We start from the raw sequence: 18,360 nt of genomic DNA, 5'->3' as shown, positions 1-18,360 counted from the left end.
ACCATGTGCTGCCTTGGCTGAAGCTTTGATCTCTCCGTCACCCACTGTGCTGCCCTGTGTCTAAATGTAACATCCAAGTGGGGTGCATGTAGGCCAGGCTTTGTTTTCGGTAGGACACAATTTAATATGTGTTCCTCTGCTGGGTGTTTGTATTTTTATCTTGTTTGCTTGTTAAGCCAGATAGCAGGAGCAGAGTGTTAGTTAGCTGGACAAATGATCTCTCTGCCATTTAGTTGTGCCATAAACATCTGATGATTTGACTACAGCCATTTTTTTTTTTATTATTTTTTTTTTATTTTTTTTTTAAATATTTTAGATAAAGCAGTGCTACAATATAGAATTATATACTATATGTTACACTTCAAAAACACTTCAAAAACACTTCTTTTAAAAAAAAAATTATTCATATATTACTAATTAAAACAACAATACTAAAATCTCAGTTGTGATATTCTCCACTCAAATTAAAATGTTTCATATGGCAGAGTTATTTCCCCTGCAAGCCTGATAGATTGGTACTTCCCCTTCAAAGTGGAATTTAATTTTAATGAATTTTAATGGAATTTGTTGATAGGGATGTTGGCATTGTTTTGCTGATCGTGTAACTGGTACTTTATGAACGATATTTAAAATTAAAAACAGGGTGGGTTTTTTTTAGTAGTACAAAGTTTTGATATTGGTTATAATGAAAGGTAATGAATTTTAATGGAATTTGTTGATAGGGATGTTGGCATTGTTTTGCTGATCGTGTAACTGGTACTTTATGAATGATATTTAAAATTAAAAACAGGGTGGGGTTTTTTTAGTAGTACAAAGTTTTGATATTGGTTATAATGAACGGTAACAGAATCCATTATCTTGGTAAAGTCATTGTTCAGACTTTGAGCATTAATGTATATATATATATATATATATATATATAACAGCAATGCCACAGTAAATTCTGTTTGAACTCTTCAGGAATCACATTTAACCATTATACAATATAAAGAGCATGGTTTTCTAAAAGATTAACAGAATTTTTATTAAAATTACATAACTTAATCTAGTGAAAGCCAATATTCTTTTTTCTCAGTCTTTTTCTTAAATTAAACAAAGTCAAATGGACTTTACATATTATATCAGTTTTGTTAAAATTGCATAACTTAATCTGGTAAAAGCAAAAATTATTTTCTCTCAATCTTTTTCTTTGATTATGCATGAAGTCAAATGGGATTTACATATTATAGCAGTGGCTGCAAAATTGCAGTCAACACAGGCCAACAATTACCTTTAATTCTTGTTTTGTGTGCAGTGTTAATTCAAAAACACAATCATCAGTTTGTCACATGCCAATTTGTCTCTAACTGCTATGAGCAAGGGAATACATCGGTGATAAAGATTGGAAAGTTGAAGGTAGGCTGTATTTGTTATAAATGCAGGGCGTTGTGACATTCATCAAAGTATTCTGAGGTGTTTGTCACTCAAGCCATGTCAAAACTTTCAAACATCTTAAAAGTGTTTCCTCCAGGGCTTCAGATTAATATTTAGTTTATCTAGATATGTACATGTCAAACAAATACATGACATTTTCTCTCTCTCTCTCTCTCTCTCTCTCTCTCTCTCTCTCTCTCTCTCTCTCTCTCTCTCTCTCTCTCTCTCTCTCTCTCCCTCCCCACCTCCCCACCCAATGCGTATGTAATGTCTGTCAGATTTTATTACTCCTGCTGTCATTCATTGGGTATTTAAAATCTGTTTATTCATCGACAGCATTGATGTTTGATGTGTTTGGGGATATTTGAGAAATTATAAATTGTCTTCAATCTTCAAGTTTGTATTTGTTAGCAAGTCCAAAAGAACCAAGGTTATTGGGGATTGAGGGTGAGGGGGGGTCTGTGTCCCATCCACTTCAGGAACATGATTACATTTCTGTCCCATTATATAAAAACAGAAACAGTAACCTTTGAAATAGCCACAAATTGAGCCAAGACATTGCTATTTTATCCCAATGATGTTAGGAACATGCATTATAGAGGCAACCCTAATATTAAAAGATTTTGTAAGGGGGGGGGGGGGGGGGGGGGGGGGGCGGGGAATAAAAATTGTTTCCAGTTTAGTGTGTACAAAACATTGTTCTGACATAATTATAATAGCATTCATTGTTTTGTAACTGTCAAAATATCCATGAAATAATATCAGAATTGTGATTTTTTTAAATATGTTTATTTTCCTCATTTGTTATAAAGGCTTTATTACATGCTAGTAGATTAATAACTGTTTTTAAGATACTTGCAATTTTGAGATGTCAGGGTGATTTCTGAACATTAAAGAGTATGTACTTTTAAAATGGTTAAAACATTTCTAAGTATGTACAGATTTATTGAAAAATATGATTCCTTGGCAGGTTGGTGACAGTTATGTGTTTATCACTTTGAACAATGTCTGTGGTATATACTGGTTAACAAAACAGACTAAAATAGCTTCCATAACATTATTAACTAGACAGAATAGTGATAGATATGATGATGTTATGTATGTTTATTTCACCATTGTTAAAAGCATGTCATTGTGACCTCAGATTCCTGAATGGAATCCATTTCTTATATATAGTGAAACCCCTCTAAACCGGACACCTTTGGAATTAAGTAAAATATCCAGTTTTAAGAGGTATCCGGTTTAGTGAGGTTAAGTTCTTTACTGATTTTTAAATGTCCGGTTTTGAGGGAATTCAGGTTTACAGAGGGTCCGGTTTTGAGAGGTTTCACTGTAGGTGCATATGACAAGTTAATTTCTTTTCATGTCAGCGTGATATATACAACTACAGTTCAACCTGTGTTAAAACATCACTTGAGGTACACTTTTATTTTTGAAAACACGGGAGTGAAAAATGTTGACTTCTTTAAAATTTTAAAATGCCTATTGAGGCAGATTTTCATTTTTGAAAAACCCAATAATGAAAAATCTCACTTCTTTAAAATATTAAAACACCACTTGAGGCAGACATTCATTTTTTAAAATTACAGAAGTGAAAAATTTCACTTCTTTAAAATATTAAAACACCACTTGAGGCAGACTTTCATTTTTTAAAAATACAGTAGTGAAAAATCACACTCCTTTAAAATGTCAAGGACAGGAAAATCGTGCTTCTCAACATTATTAGAGTTAGAAGGTAAGTGCAGTTTGTTCAAATGAGGGGCATGATATTTTGCTCGTCTTGAATTGAATTTAGGAGTTTGCAGAGGTACAATCACACACCTCAAAAATGATAGTCTGGTGAGGAAGTTTTCTAAAATGAAATCTTAAGACAACTGACTTCTTAATCAGGGATCATTTAGTTTTTAAAATTTTGATTAGCAACATTTCTAGTCAATTGAAAATTGATCAGCAACTACTGTTTAATGTTTTAAAATTGTGTAGCGATCTCTGAAACCAGTTTAGCAAATTGCAGTGCAATACTGAACAATTCAGTTAGTCCTAAATTTTACGATTACAGTTAGTTAGGTTGGTTGCCTACTTTTAAAAAAATAATTTAATTGCATGAAATATAATTTTTTAAATTGGTTACCACCCCAAACGGCAGACAATTTACTTGGCACTCAGGGACAATTAAAAGCCCCCATAATTTATTATGAATCTGTCAGTATGATGCATGTTAATTTATTAATTCATTTTAATTTCTGTAAAAATGTGGTAAAATAAATTAGAATGTGCTCTTAGTTTAACTGAAAGTGATCCGGATTATTGTATTTCAAATAAGGCAAGAAGAATTAACTGACCCAGGTCGTGTCCTGTGCTTTATGTACTAATAACACCACTTGCCATCTCACAAAACAGATGTCTGGGTAGAACAGTTATATTGGATACATTATTATAATCACATGCAGTCAAAGTAAAGTTAATTAAATTTAAACTTGTTTTCAGACGCCATTATCAAAATATCCATATTAATCAATTTTTATTGTTATTGCCAACATTATATTTTTTGTTTATTGCCCATTAAGGAATTCTTCTATTTATACAATGAAGAAAATGACCATGAATAATTTATCCCCGAGTAGGGTACACAAGTGCCGGCGACTTTCACTGGCCCCAGGGAGTAATAGAGACCAGACGAAGCGGAGTATCAATGCAAAATATATCTTAACAAATTACTTGATCTGTATCTTTCATTCTTTATTCTCAAGCTAAATTATGAATTGTTTGTATTGTGTTGTCGCCCCATTAAACATGTTGTCATTTTATGATCTGCGGACATGCATCAGCAGATGAAATCCATCACCCGGAAATTGAAAAGTGAGAAATCTACGCTAGGCTGGACTTACTGTGATCTCTTTCACTGAAATAAGTACTTCACTTCGATAGATAGAAAAGTAATACAGTTGTACTTTTGCATTTTGAAGTTTGGTGAGGCTATGTTACTATACCTGCATTAAGCCTGGGTTTATTAGGCATGTGGTGGTATAGCCAGGGTGGTTGAAGAGTTTCTTAGGCCAATGATTTCATTAAGTGATGGCATAGCCAGGGTGGTTGAAGAGTTTCTTAGGCCAATGATTTCATTAAGTAGTGGCATAGCCAGGGTGGGTGAAGAGTTTCTTTGGCCAACGATTTCATTAAGTGATGGCATAGCCAGGGTGGGTGAAGAGTTTCTTTGGCCAACGATTTCATTAAGTATGGCATAGCCAGGGTGGGTGAAGAGTTTCTTAGGCCAATGATTTCATTAAGTGATGGCATAGCCAGGGTGGGTGAAGAGTTTCTTTGGCCAATGATTTCATTAAGTGATGGCATAGCCAGGGTGGGTGAAGAGTTTCTTTGGCCAATGATTTCATTAAGTGATGGCATAGCCAGGGTGGGTGAAGAGTTTCTTTGGCCAATGATTTCATTAAGTGATGGCATAGCCAGGGTGGGTGAAGAGTTTCTTTGGTCAATGATTTCATTAAGTGATGGCATAGCCAGGGTGGGTGAAGAGTTTCTTTGGTCAATGATTTCATTAAGTGATGGCATAGCCAGGGTGGGTGAAGAGTTTCTTAGGTCAATGATTTCATTAAGTGATGGCATAGCCAAAGTGGTTGAAGAGTTTCTTAGGTCATTGATTTCATTAAGTGATGGCATAGCCAGGGTGGGTGAAGAGTTTCTTTGGCCAATGATTTCATTAAGTAGTGGCATAGCCAGGGTGGGTGAAGAGTTTCTTAGGCCAATGATTTCATTAAGTGATGGCATAGCCAGGGTGGGTGAAGAGTTTCTTTGGCCAATGATTTCATTAAGTGATGGCATAGCCAGGGTGGGTGAAGAGTTTCTTTGGCCAATGATTTCATTAAGTGATGGCATAGCCAGGGTGGGTGAAGAGTTTCTTTGGTCAATGATTTCATTAAGTGATGGCATAGCCAGGGTGGGTGAAGAGTTTCTTTGGTCAATGATTTCATTAAGTGATGGCATAGCCAGGGTGGGTGAAGAGTTTCTTAGGCCAATGTTTTCATTAAGAGTGACATAGCCAAAGTGGTTGAAGAGTTTCTTAGGCCAATGTTTTCATTAAGTAGTGCATGGCATAGCCAGGGTGGGTGAAGAGTTTTTTAGGCAAATGGTCTCATTACACAGTAACATAGCTAGGGTAGGTGAAGACTTTCTTATGCAAATGTTCTCAGTGGCATAGCCAGTCGGTCAAACTTTTCTTAGGCAAATGGTCTCATTAAACAGTGGCATAGCCAGAATGGGTGAAGTTTCTTTGTCAAAAGGTCTTAATAAGCAGAGGCATAGCCAGGATGGGTGAAGAGTTTCGTAGTTAGATGGTCTTAATAAGCAATGGCATAGCCAGGAAAGGTGAAGAGTTCTTAGTCAGATGGTCTTAATAAGCAGTGGCATAGCCAGGATAGGTGAAGAGTTTCTTAGTCAGATGGTCTTAATAAGCAGTGGCAAAGCCAGGATGGGTGAAGAGTTTCTTAGTCAGATGGTCTTGATAAGCAGTGGCATATCCAGGATAGGTGAATAGTTTTTTGTCAAATGGTCTTAATAAGCAGTGGCATAGCCAGGATAGGTGAAGAGTTTCTTTGTCAGATGGTCTTATTAAGCAGTGGCTTAGCCAGGATGGGTGAAGTTTCTTAGTCAAAAGGTCTTATTAAGAAGTGGCCAAGCCAGCAAACCTACTTTCACTGCATAGGTTTCTCTTACTGACCAGCCAGTATTTAAATATTTATTTCAACATGATTTTCATGCTTATTAAGGTTAAGCACGCTACCCTGGGCACAAACATCAGTTGTATTTATATTGACTGCCTAATCAGGTCAGGGTTAATGGTTAGTTGATCGTGGTTAGTGAAAGAAACTTTGGTGTAGTTGTTTCAGAGTTCATATCAGTGACATGATCAGTGCACCACGGGTGGGACATAGTCCAGTGGTAAAGCGCTCACTTGATGTGCTGTCAGTTTGGGATCGATCCCCGTTGGTAGGCCCATTGGGCTATTTCTCGTTATAGCCAGTACCACAACTGGTATATCAAAGGCCATGGTATGTCTTATCCTGTCTGTGGGATGGTCTATATTAAAGATCCCTTGCTACTAATGGAAAAAATGTAGTGGGTTTCCTCTCTAAGACTATATGTCAAAATTAACAAATGTTTGACATCCAATAGCCGATGATTAATAAATCAATGTGCTCTAGTGGTGTCATTAAAAAAATAACTGTTACTGGTTCTAGCCTTTAAATACAAGGTAGCTTCATACATAAGTTGTAATATATAATATGTGCAGAATGCATATTATATGTGAATCACCATTTATGGAAGTGGTTGTTATAAGAGGTATCCTATTATGCAGGTTCATTTGTGTGTCAGTCTGATTTCTTTACCCATCAATGACTGCAAGGGTTTGGCAGCCAAAATGTCAAGTTTTACATAAAGTAATAGAATAAGAAAAATATCTATAATTTTCATCATATCAGAAATGTGGCTTCATTTTTATTTTAATACATAATTGAATCAAATAAATTGAACATGTCAGATTTGTAAAGAAACAGTGCTGTAAAACGTTGAATACAAAATTCTATCACTTTTTTTTTTTTCATGTAATAAATAAAAGATACTGATGTTAAAATAATATGTACACATATATCATCAAATTATTTTAATTTTGTTTATAGATAGATAGATAGATAGATAGATAGATAGATAGATATAGATATATATATACATATAAATTATTGACTCAATTTAATTCTTGCATAATAGAAGTATTACAACTCAATCAAGTTATTGAAGTTTAGAGTAAAAGTCAGTATCTATCTGTGATATTTGTATTTGTATTTTTGCACAGTTCTTTACACTGTTTTTATTTATATCTTGAATTTTTCTGTTGATGTTGATCATCACCTTGTTTGTTTCCATTACCATAGTCTGACACCCAATAGCCGATGTATTTTTCGTGCTGGGGTGTCATTAAACATTCATTCATTCATTCATTCATTCAATCACGTTATTAGTCTTCCTTTGGGTTCTCCACCTATTATGAAGGAGCACCAGTTTTCTGTTTGCTGTACGACTTAATCTAATTTTCTTCCATCAAGATGTGTTATGCAATGTTTACCTTCCATAATAGTACCATTCTACACAATATTATGACATGCGATCTTCCATTTAGCGGTCTCACAGAGACGCTCGTGATGTTAATCCCAAACTTTGTGCTCTTGTTAATACTTTGGCAATCTGTATGAATGGTACTTAAAAGAGACAAAGTTCACCGTTGGTGATATCTTTTTCTGATATGTGCTGCCTAATAATGGCCATGTTGTATGACGTACATTATGATGGTACAGTGGTTAAGTGATCAGGTTTAACACTAGTAGGTACTTGGATCATATCCCAGTAGGGGCTGCAACATAGATTTTGTTTGGGGTTTTCTGCTATGTGTGCTTCTTAATGTCCAAATTGCATGTCGTACATTGTGACATTTTAGAATAGTGTCTACAACATGATCTCCCCGTTGGTGGGCCCATTGGGCTATTTCTCGTTCCAGCCAGTGCACCACAACTGGTATATCAAAGGCCATGGTGTGTGCTATCCTGACTGTGAGATGGTGCATATAAAGTGAGATGGTGCATATAAAATATCCCTTGCTACTAATGAAAAAATGTAGCAGGTTTCCTCTCAGAATTTTTCAAAATTACCAAATGTTTGACATCCAATAGCTGATGATTAATAATCAATGTGCTCCAGTAGTGTCGTTAAACAAATGAAAACAAACAAACTTTACCTCACTGGTCTCAGTGACCAGCACAGTGGTTAAGCCATCACGTTTAAGACTAGAAGTGTATGTCCCAGTACTGTCTCCATTTCAGGAAAAGGAAGGAAGGAATTTGTTTTTTTAATTTAATGACACAGTCAACCACATTTTTATTTATTGTCATTTGGCATCACACATATGGATAAAGGACGTTACAGATAATGAGAGAGAAAACCCACTGCCACCACTCCATGGGCTACACGCTTTGATAACAGCAAGGAATCTTTTGTATGCACCATCCCACAGACTGAATAGTACATACGAAAGCCTTTGTTACCAGTTGTGAATCAGTGGCTGGAACAAAAAATAGCCCAATGGACCTACTGACAGGGATCGATCCTAGATCCATCACACATCAGGCACGCACTTTACCAGTGGACTACCGGTATGTTCCCGCCCTCTGATTCCTGTGTGGAGTTTGTGTATGCAGATCTTGGAAGGGAAGTCTAAGGCCACTACATCAACTTCCTTCACAAACCCACTGTCCATTATCATCCGTCCTGGGATGACAGACCATGTAACTTAGGTGTGTGCTCAGGACAGCATGCATGCATCTTGATTAAATGTACTTTGTAGGCATTTAAATAAATCTAAAATATATGAACCTATAGTAAATTATTTATGTTATGTATCTTGTATAATCATTTTTGGTTGGGAGTGACGTTGCCAGTGATTATTGTGGTTGTTTCTGTGAGATTGTTAGCAATCCCATCCTTCAATGCAGTATTTCCTTCTTATTTTTAATTCATCAATTCATCATTTAAAAAAAAAATGCTGTTTTATCAATTCAAACAAATGTTACTTATATGTTGAAATATATATTTAATAAAAATGATTTTAAAAAATAATAAAATAAATGTAATAAAACACTAATGTTTTTACAATAGGAATTTTTTTTCTAAATTGTGCAGTGTGAAATGTAAATTAAAATATAATATTTGTTAATACATATTTTTGGAGCACTTTTTAGGTTAAGCTTACTTAATTTTATAGCATGATTTTTGGGATATATATTTTAAAAAATTTATTTACTTTATTTTACTTTTTGTCATTTTGGAGGAGAATCTTTTTTTTGGACTGAAAAACCAAATGCTATAAATAAGTGCAGGTGATTTATTTTTCAAAATTATTTTTCGCAATGTGTGGAATATGAGCCATATCTAGTTTGCCAGCTCATGGAGACTACTGTTGATTCACCAGCAGCCAGCGTGATGTCACCCGACGATTTACTGCTTTTGTTTCCGTCGCCAGACCTCACTGATGCACAAAGGGATTTTCCTGCCCATGTGACCAGTGCTGGTCACAGAATAACATGGCACTAACCCAATTATTACTGACTACAAACTGAACACTAATTAACATTCTGCTACAAATAACAAAAAAACAATAGAGTTCATGTATTTCATGTTTTATGGTGATCTTAAAAAAAAAAAAATAATAAAAAAAACCTACCTAGAAAAGAAATGCCTGATTTAAAATGCGTCCAAAATTATATAAATAAATTAATAATTAGTTTATTTAGTTTGGCCAAGATGCAAATAAATTATAAAGCCCCCTCTCCTATTTTGGATAAAGTCAAAATTGTCCCAACTAAATCTCTGCCCCGAGTTGGGCCCCTGGCCTCCAGAGGCCGAACCCTGGGTGGATTTGCTCAAAACTTTCGTGGTATATGAGCATGTAATTTTTTTTTTAATCGGATAGAAAAGATATATAAAATCTAGCTTAGGTGAATGCAGTGGTCATGCTTGTTTCGTTATATTTATTTCCATGCTTATATTCAATTAAGATTCAAGCATGCTGTCATGGGCACACACCTCGGCTCTCTCCAGAAGATATATAATATGTACTTTGTGAAAATCTAAAAGCTACACTATGCCAGCTTTGGTGAATGCAGGTGGTTGTGTTCATTTCATTTATACTTATTTTTGTGCTTATTTCCAATTATGGTTTAAGCATGCTTGTCCTGGGCACACTGGACACACATCTCAGCTATCTGGACTGCCTGTCCAGGACAATGGGTTAGTGGTTAGAGAGATAGAAGTTGGTGTAGTGGCCTTACGCCTACCCATTAAGTCATTAAATTTGCTCTGGGTGGGAGCCGGTACCGGGATGCGAACCCAGTACCTACCAGTGACTTAACTGCTATACTGTCGAGGCCAATAGTGACCATGCTATCCAGTCTGGGTTCATATATCAGTACTAACTTGAAGTAGTTGATTGAGGAGCACAATGTGATTTCACCTGCTTACTAATAACAATACATGTAGCTAAATAGAACAAAAAAATCACTAAATATTACTTTTATGGTTTCTGCATATTTTTCATATCTGTGAATATAATAAATTATAATATTTCCATTTTCTTATCAAATTACACAATAATTTCAACAATAAGTAACTGCGGAAAAGCATGCACTATTAGAGACAGCTTCATTAACTTTATTGATGCAATAGGAAGGGCAGAACCTTTACTTGTATGATTTATTACTACCCAACACTCTTTTAATATTTTCCAAATGAGTATCAAATTTCCACTTTCAGGGCTAAACAGAGACACATTTTTTCATTTATTACAAAGTGTTTTGTTCAGTCTTTTGTCTTCAACGAAGGCCAGACAGCAATAAAGCTAATTATTCCATCTTTTTTAATGGTGATGCATTTTTTGTTGCTTTTGTTTTTTGATGCATGACATAAAACACACGAAAGCCGAGCAGTCATAAAAGTAATCTTTCCATTACCTGGTCATGATGTTATCTCCATAGCTTCGTCCTGACGGCTACCTGGCTTTCCGAAGCCATTAGTTAATTACAGGGAAAGCTTAATTACAGGTAATCCAGGTATTGGTCGTGTGGTAACTGAATCTTGTTGTCTGTTCTCACATTAGACGTGGTATCCGTATAATTGTAGAAAGCTTCCTCCATTGTGTTCCTCCCAGTGCAAGTTACTAATTAAAACCATCCTTGGTGACGCAGCTAGATGTTAACCCTTTCAACTCTGTGAATCACTTTCAGGTTTCGTTTTGTTTAACGATACCATTAGAGAGCATTGATTTATTCATCATTGGCTATTGGATGCCACACATTTGGTAATTTTGATGAATAGTCTCAATGAAAACTCACTACATTTTCCATTAGCAGCAAAAAGTCTCTCTGTTTTATTTAACACATTGATTAATTAATCATTGCCTATTGGATGTCAAAGTGAAACATTTGGTAATTCCGACTCGTCATCAGAGGAAACGCGCTATATTTTTCCTAATTCAGTAAAGGATCTTTTATATGCACTTTCCTACAGACAGGAAAGCACATACCACGACCTTTGTCTGAGCTAGATCCCATCCCAACCACTTTCAAATAGACAACCTTCACTTGTACAGTATAGTGAAAATGTCTAGGAATGAATGAAAGGGTTAAACCATTGTGTAGATGAGTATACAGCTCAGGGAAAAAAATATATGGCCAATACACTGTCTTGAATTTCACTAACCACTAATCATTATAATTAATTTCTTTTCTGGACAGAAAGGCAAGATAGCTGATGTGTGTCTGCCCAGGACAGTGTGCTTGAATCTTAACTGGATATAACCATAAAAATAAATTACATGAAAATAACAAGTTAAAAGGACAAAACCAGTTGTGTATTCTAAGTCATATCTCTGACAACCTCTCCATTTCACGTTACAACCAAACACAATTATATATTGCCAATAATAGGTGTTTACAGGTTGTCGGAACGAAAGAGTGTAAGGGCATATTTCAGCCAGAAAAACACATAACCACAACCCATAAATTTCCGTGAGATTTATGAAAATCTAAAAAGGGGAAATACTAGCATTATAATTAATTAAGATAACACCAGGTTATTGTAGTTCATGTATTATAAAATGCAATAGAATTAACTTCAGTGGCATTCGTTAACACATAAAGGTCGCTGATAAGAATTCTGCCCAAAGATACCAAACAGTCGATAGCATTTGCAGTTGCAGCCACTTATCGTAAATCACAATAAAAGATTTCAGGACCTTTGTGAAAACCGTCTTCCATGTTTGAAATATTCGTTGGCGATTACCTGAGCACAAAAGTTTGAGGTCATAAAATGGACTGCGTGCACATTTCATGCTAGACTGACATTGCTTGTAGGAAAAGCATTCATTTGTTTTTATGAGGACACTGCATGGCAGGCCAATCTTGGGGATCACAGATCCAAAAAAAACTCCACACACATTTCTCTCTTATCACCTACTTTCATCAAAATTGCAGTTGGAGCAGTCCCATGATATATTTCTTTTGGGCAACATTATTGTTCAAACGGAACATGCTGTATATAGTTGAAATTTTACACAGGTTGTATTCAGAGCAGAGCTTGTTGAATCGGGTATATCACTTTTTAAGATATTTAAGCATTGGGGAGATTGTCTCATATGTGGGATTTTTCTTTCTGACAATTGTTGTTTTTTGTTTAGTTTGTTGTTGTTGTTGTTTTTTGTTTTTTTTTGGGGGGGGGGTAATTTTATTATTTTTATGATATTATATGGGCAGTAAAAGCCCTCAAAACCAGAGAATATTGAGAGCTAGTAAAAAGTAAAGTTTTAAGGGGTAGCTGGTTTAGACAAGTTATGCTCTATATTGATATGGAGTTGATCATATTAATGGGTAAACTTATTCAGATATATAACAAAATATTATACTGGTGTGACTTATATGAAAATTAAAATAGATGGTTAATTGAACACATGCACAACACACCTATGGGTTTCTTGTCTTTCACACTAGATAAATATCATAAGACCATATATATCTTAATCTTTACAGACACAGGTAAAAGTTGTTTTGTTTAAGGACACCAGTAGAGCACATTGATTTATTAATCATCAGCTATTGGATATCAAATATTTGCCAATTGTAACACATAGAGAAAACCTGCTACATTTTCCATTAGCAACAAGAGCTCTTTTATATGCACTTTTTAACAGACAGGACATCACATACCATGACCTTTGATATACTAGTCGTGGGGTACTGATTGCGATGGGGAAAAAACCAATAAGAGTTAATACAGATTAAATGTATTTTCCTTTCCACTGTTGTCCAACTTAAATTTACGCGCTCTGAATGTTAGGCACATACAAAATATTATTACTTGAACCAACAATACCATACTGTTTGGAATAGGTGTCTTTGGGTTGTCAGAACAAAACAGTTTTACGGCCATTCACCAATTTTGTGTTTGGCACAAAACCTGAACATCGATATGGCCACGCAATATTGAGTGGCACACATTTTCTCTCCTACAACGTGCCAGGTATTACCATCTCAACCGGCCTGTCATCACTCTGACACACGCATTGTCTGACAGGGATAACCCAACACCTGCCGCACACCGCTGGTATTTCTTTTACCTGTACAGGAGTTCCCAACTTCATAATTGTTAGGGGATACTTTTACATTCCACAGTCCTGCCCAATTGTATTACCCACACTTAGCAATCATTAGATGGCTTTTCTCTGGCAATCAGAATGTGCGGCATGGACATTTGACAGGATCGAAGGGTCTCTGGATTGTGATAGTTACAGGGTGTGTAACCCAGGACCTCACTGTTATGATAGGTCCGGGCTTGTTGTGAGGAGGCGGATAGGTCTGGACAGCATCAGAGTCTCCGAAACTGTGAAGCTTTCCATGTCTGATCTCCATGTCTGCTTTCCATGTCTCCTTGATGGGAGATTGAGGCTCCAGTGCCTTCAAGTTACCCAGCCATGTGCAGTTTCTCCTACAACTCCACAAGGGATAGCATTATCTCTCAGACCAGATTCCCATGGCCTGGCTTGAATGTGGTTTTTGTTAACCATTTTAATTGTCTATCACACTGACTGTTAGAGATGAGGAATGCTGTGCGATGAATTCTGATGCAAATAACACTTGTTTTTTGCTCTGTGTGTGTGTGTGTGTGTGTGTGTGTGTGTGTGTGTGTATTGTTGAAAGACTTGTTTATAAACTAAAAGGATGTTTCCAGTCATTGTTTTATAAATAGCTGATAAGCTGAAAAAATAGTTGATAAACTATAGAGATACATGTATGGGTACAGGACATTTTTAGCATGCTTCCATCAGAAATCTGTTCAAGAATGCCTGTCATAGGCACAATGTCTGACTTTGCCACAGAGTTCTGTCCCCAGATAGAAAATACCTGTAGTTGATAAGCTATAGAAATAGTTGATATTAAGTTAACAAATTTAAGGAATGAAGAGGTAAAGTGGTTGGTATTGTAGTTTTTTTTCCCCCTTTTTTTCAGGAAACGAGCAAAAATACTTTTGTTATAATGGCATGGCTGTAAATTGTATAGACATCCAGAAATTAGTAAATAAAGAAATTAATTGTGCATTTTACAGTGATTGGTCACATGTTAAAATTCTAACATTGCTGTGCATTAAATGGTTGAAATCGGCTTACGTAATGCCTCTTCATCCAAAGCTGATCATTTAACAACAATCAAGATTTTATTGCTCAGTGCACAGTAACAAATTTTAAACTGATGGGCAGTAATCACAATAAACAGAAATAAACTTTCTAGTTTCTTGGAACAGGAAACAAATCAAGGCGTATTTCAATCACATAAATTTAGTTTTTGGATTAGAACTAGAAGTAAAATTATTTTGTGGAGAAGAACAAATGCAGATGTAAGTTAGTTTCAAATCTTAACTCATTCTTACTTAATGGTGTTTCTACAATTTGTGATTCTTTTCTGGCAAGCAAATTTATTTAATCAGTAGAGTTGATGGTCGAAACCTTTTTCTTCTTTTTTTGGTTTCCTTTATAGTTCTGCAACAAGTATCTCATTTGGACAGATGAAGATAAAAGTTTGAGATAACACTTCTGTAATATCTGATATAAATAAAAACATTCCAGACACTCGTAAACTGAAATTTATTTATAAGTCTCAACTCTTAGACTGAATTGATCCTCCAACTGAATTCCTGCGGATTCACTTTAGAGAGCCAAAAGAATTGACGACTTTATAACTACGAGCTTTGGCAGTAATGGAATTTGAATGACAAATCTGATACAGTGAGTTTATGGGATGTTTTCTGGGTGGAAGGGAGCGGATTCTGCCGTGATAAGCAAATGACTGGATTAATCAGCAGGCAAAGCCAAATATAATGGCCTCCACAGACAAATTGCCACAATACTGCTGTGTAGAGAATTTGTTTCGTATCATAGGGCAGAACTGTCACGAAACGGAGGAAAATGATGTGAAATTGACGAGAGCTTGACCTGCACATGAGAGTGTTTTGTTTAGCACATCTGATATTAAATATTCGGCCATTTGCATAATTTCATATTAGTTGATACCATGCAGAAAGGGGAATATTGACTATGTAATTTGATATTGGAAATACTGCATAATGCATTGCTGGAGAGGTAGTTATGATGGTGGTCATAATTAAAGTTCTGTGAGGTACTTTTGGTGCATGGTCAGGGACCCGTAGGAATAAAAAAACAACATAACACTGGCTGTGGTTAATTTAATTGTTAATATGGTATGATGGTTACGTATAAAGTGATTTTTATTATTTACCAAAAAATGTCATATTATATGACGGTCTGTCATGAAATATGTTGGCAAAGGTTAGAAGCAATCATATTTAACAAAGTGTCTTTTTTTTTATCAAGATAAAGTTGATTTGTGTTTGTGGGGAGGTTAAGTAGGTTTTATATTAATGTTAGTGGGAGGGATGGAGGTGGAGTGGGCAGCATCTTCTGTTGTTCAGATTAGTATTGTAAAATACTTTTAGAAACAGTTACGTTTATTCAGAATTAATTATAATAGCAGTTACTATTTCAACACTACTGACACAGTGCCACATTACAACTTTGTACAGGGACTCGTAAGTTGTCAAACTTGTGCCCGATTCTTTTGTTCTTTGTACAAAAATATGTTTTCAATCAGTCAACTTTGTATGAAATGCAGACATTACTACACCAGTGTTTCTGCCAGAAATAAAATTTTGGGTATGGCACTATGGAATTGAATGCAACCACAGTCAACAGGGGATATGGGGGACCTCCCCCAGACAGAAAATGGGTTAAGTTTAGGGTTAGGGTTAAGAAAATCATACAGTAATGATTAGAGTAATTAATTTTGTCAAAAAGTCAACTTAAAAAAATTAAATTTTGGGTATGGCACCATACCCGTTTTACCCTCTGGCAGAAACCCTGTACACTAGTAGTGAATTGAATGTTAGCTACAATTCCGTGTGTTCCCTTGTTTTATTCTATCAGTATATGATCCTAGGGATAAGAGTTTTCAGAGGTGCATAATACACACGTTAGTTTTGACTGTTTGTACTACATGTATATTGATTGAGTTGAAGTACCGGGTAATAGTAAAGTGCCTCCTGATACAGGTTAATAAAATTGGTTGCTTCAGCAGGTATAAGTGTATTTTTGGAAGGAGAAAAGCTTCTGGGTGTTTTTTTTTTACAGAATTCTTCATTTTAGTGCAACCTGAAAAGTGTTCCTGTCCTTTTTCTCTGATGGAAAGCAAAGGTTTCAGGATTTTTCGTTCCAAGGACATTTTTGTCCGTAATATTTGAAAAACAAATTTTGATGAATTTTTCTTGTTCTGTTTTTCAGTTTTCACCACTAATTCAAGATACAGTATTAAAAGGAACTTTCAATGCCACCCTGAACAACCCACTAGCTCAACAGTTGGATCCCGTGCATCACTTACAGTCAGCCAAACATGCTTTCCTGCTAGGAGTGTAGTGCAGTGGCGAAAACAACCAATGGTGGATGGTACAACATATTCTTTGGAAATGCTTGTTCTAGCTTTAACCAATGGCAGAACTTGTAACAAGGATGTACATAGACAAGAGACAATAGTTTGTGATGTATGTGATGGTCGGTCTTGTTTGATTGTGGCTTACAGGTACTACAGACAGTATTGTATAAATTGTGAACTGGTCTTCACAGATGAATTTAGTACAAGTATTTTTGAAAATATTTTTATGTAAGCATCCGGTTTGTTATTTATATAAAATTTTATATATGGAGAACAATAAATTATTAAACAAACAAAAAACACTTGTATATCTAGTGATTGGGATGCACATATAGTAGAGATAATAGTTGTACATTAATATTATTAAGCACGAAAATATATTTTGAATATGTTTACAACTGATCTGTGTATATATATATATATTTGGTCGTTTGTTATGAGAACAAATAAAGGACGCCTGTCCAGTTTGTTGAGCTAATGTGTGATACAGAATTGCATACTTGTTGATCAATTGCACCTTTTTCTTTCATTTTTTCCCCCTTGTTATGGTATTTGTGTTCGAGTGTTTGTCTTGAATATTGAGAAGAAATAGCCAATATTGATTACTTACAGGCGCAGCAATCATTTACCGCTCTCCGCACAGACGGGCGAGTTATCGCATTCATCAGTTCACTTCGTATTAAACTGACGCGGGGCACAGAGTCAATCTTGGCTGCCTAGATTGGGTTAACCAAGTTCTTTTTATTGGATTTTTTTTAATACTTCTGTCTGACATATCTTTGAAATGTTTTATTTTTATTTTTTATTTTATTTTTATTAATTTTTATACAAGTAATGAATATTTGTGAAGTGGTATTTTATATTTATTATAGTTTTAAGTCATATATATTATAAGAATTTATTATTGGCCAGGGGTCTCAATTATGGATTTTAATATGTTTTCTTTTCTTTTCTTTTGTTGCATTGATATAAGTATTGTTTGTTAAAGGATAGGATAGGATAGATTGTTTAACGTGCACATTCAGAGCAGGTTGTTGTAGTGCACGCCTGTCCTGGGCACAGGTACCGATCTCTGCCAGTTCCTCTGTCCAGGACAGGAAAGGTGGAGGGGGGTAGGAGGAGGGACCGCCTGCACTGGCAGGTGCAAGGGAGCGCCAGCAGTCCGACCATGGTCGGTAACAGCAGGATGGTATGTTTGTTAAGTCAGTGGTAGTGTTAACATTGAAACCCGTTAGTTGGTGAATATGTGGTATTTGGTACATGCTTTGTAGGTTATGGAATAATTGCAAATAGCTATTCAGTGACAATGAGATGATAAAAAAATTAGGTCACTGATCTA

The 18,360-nt window shown here is 35.5% G+C and overlaps 1 protein-coding gene across 1 annotated transcript in view; it reads left to right on the top strand.

Moving 5' to 3' along the window:
• Positions 1-17,495, top strand: part of LOC121378933 (sperm-tail PG-rich repeat-containing protein 2-like) — a 117,989-nt gene extending 100,494 nt beyond the window's left edge. Inside the window, exon 12 of the mRNA XM_041507327.1 lies at positions 16,874-17,495. Coding sequence (XP_041363261.1) covers positions 16,874-17,005 — 132 coding nt within the window. The 3' untranslated portion in view covers positions 17,006-17,495. The remainder of the gene's footprint in view (positions 1-16,873) is intronic.
• Positions 17,496-18,360: the final 865 nt, after the last annotated feature.

Source organism: Gigantopelta aegis, chromosome 8 (assembly GCF_016097555.1).
Source record: "Gigantopelta aegis isolate Gae_Host chromosome 8, Gae_host_genome, whole genome shotgun sequence".
In the NCBI taxonomy this organism is placed as follows: domain Eukaryota; kingdom Metazoa; phylum Mollusca; class Gastropoda; order Neomphalida; family Peltospiridae; genus Gigantopelta; species Gigantopelta aegis.
Note: the sequence above shows the minus strand (reverse complement) of the source record. Positions and strands in the feature narration are given on the sequence as shown.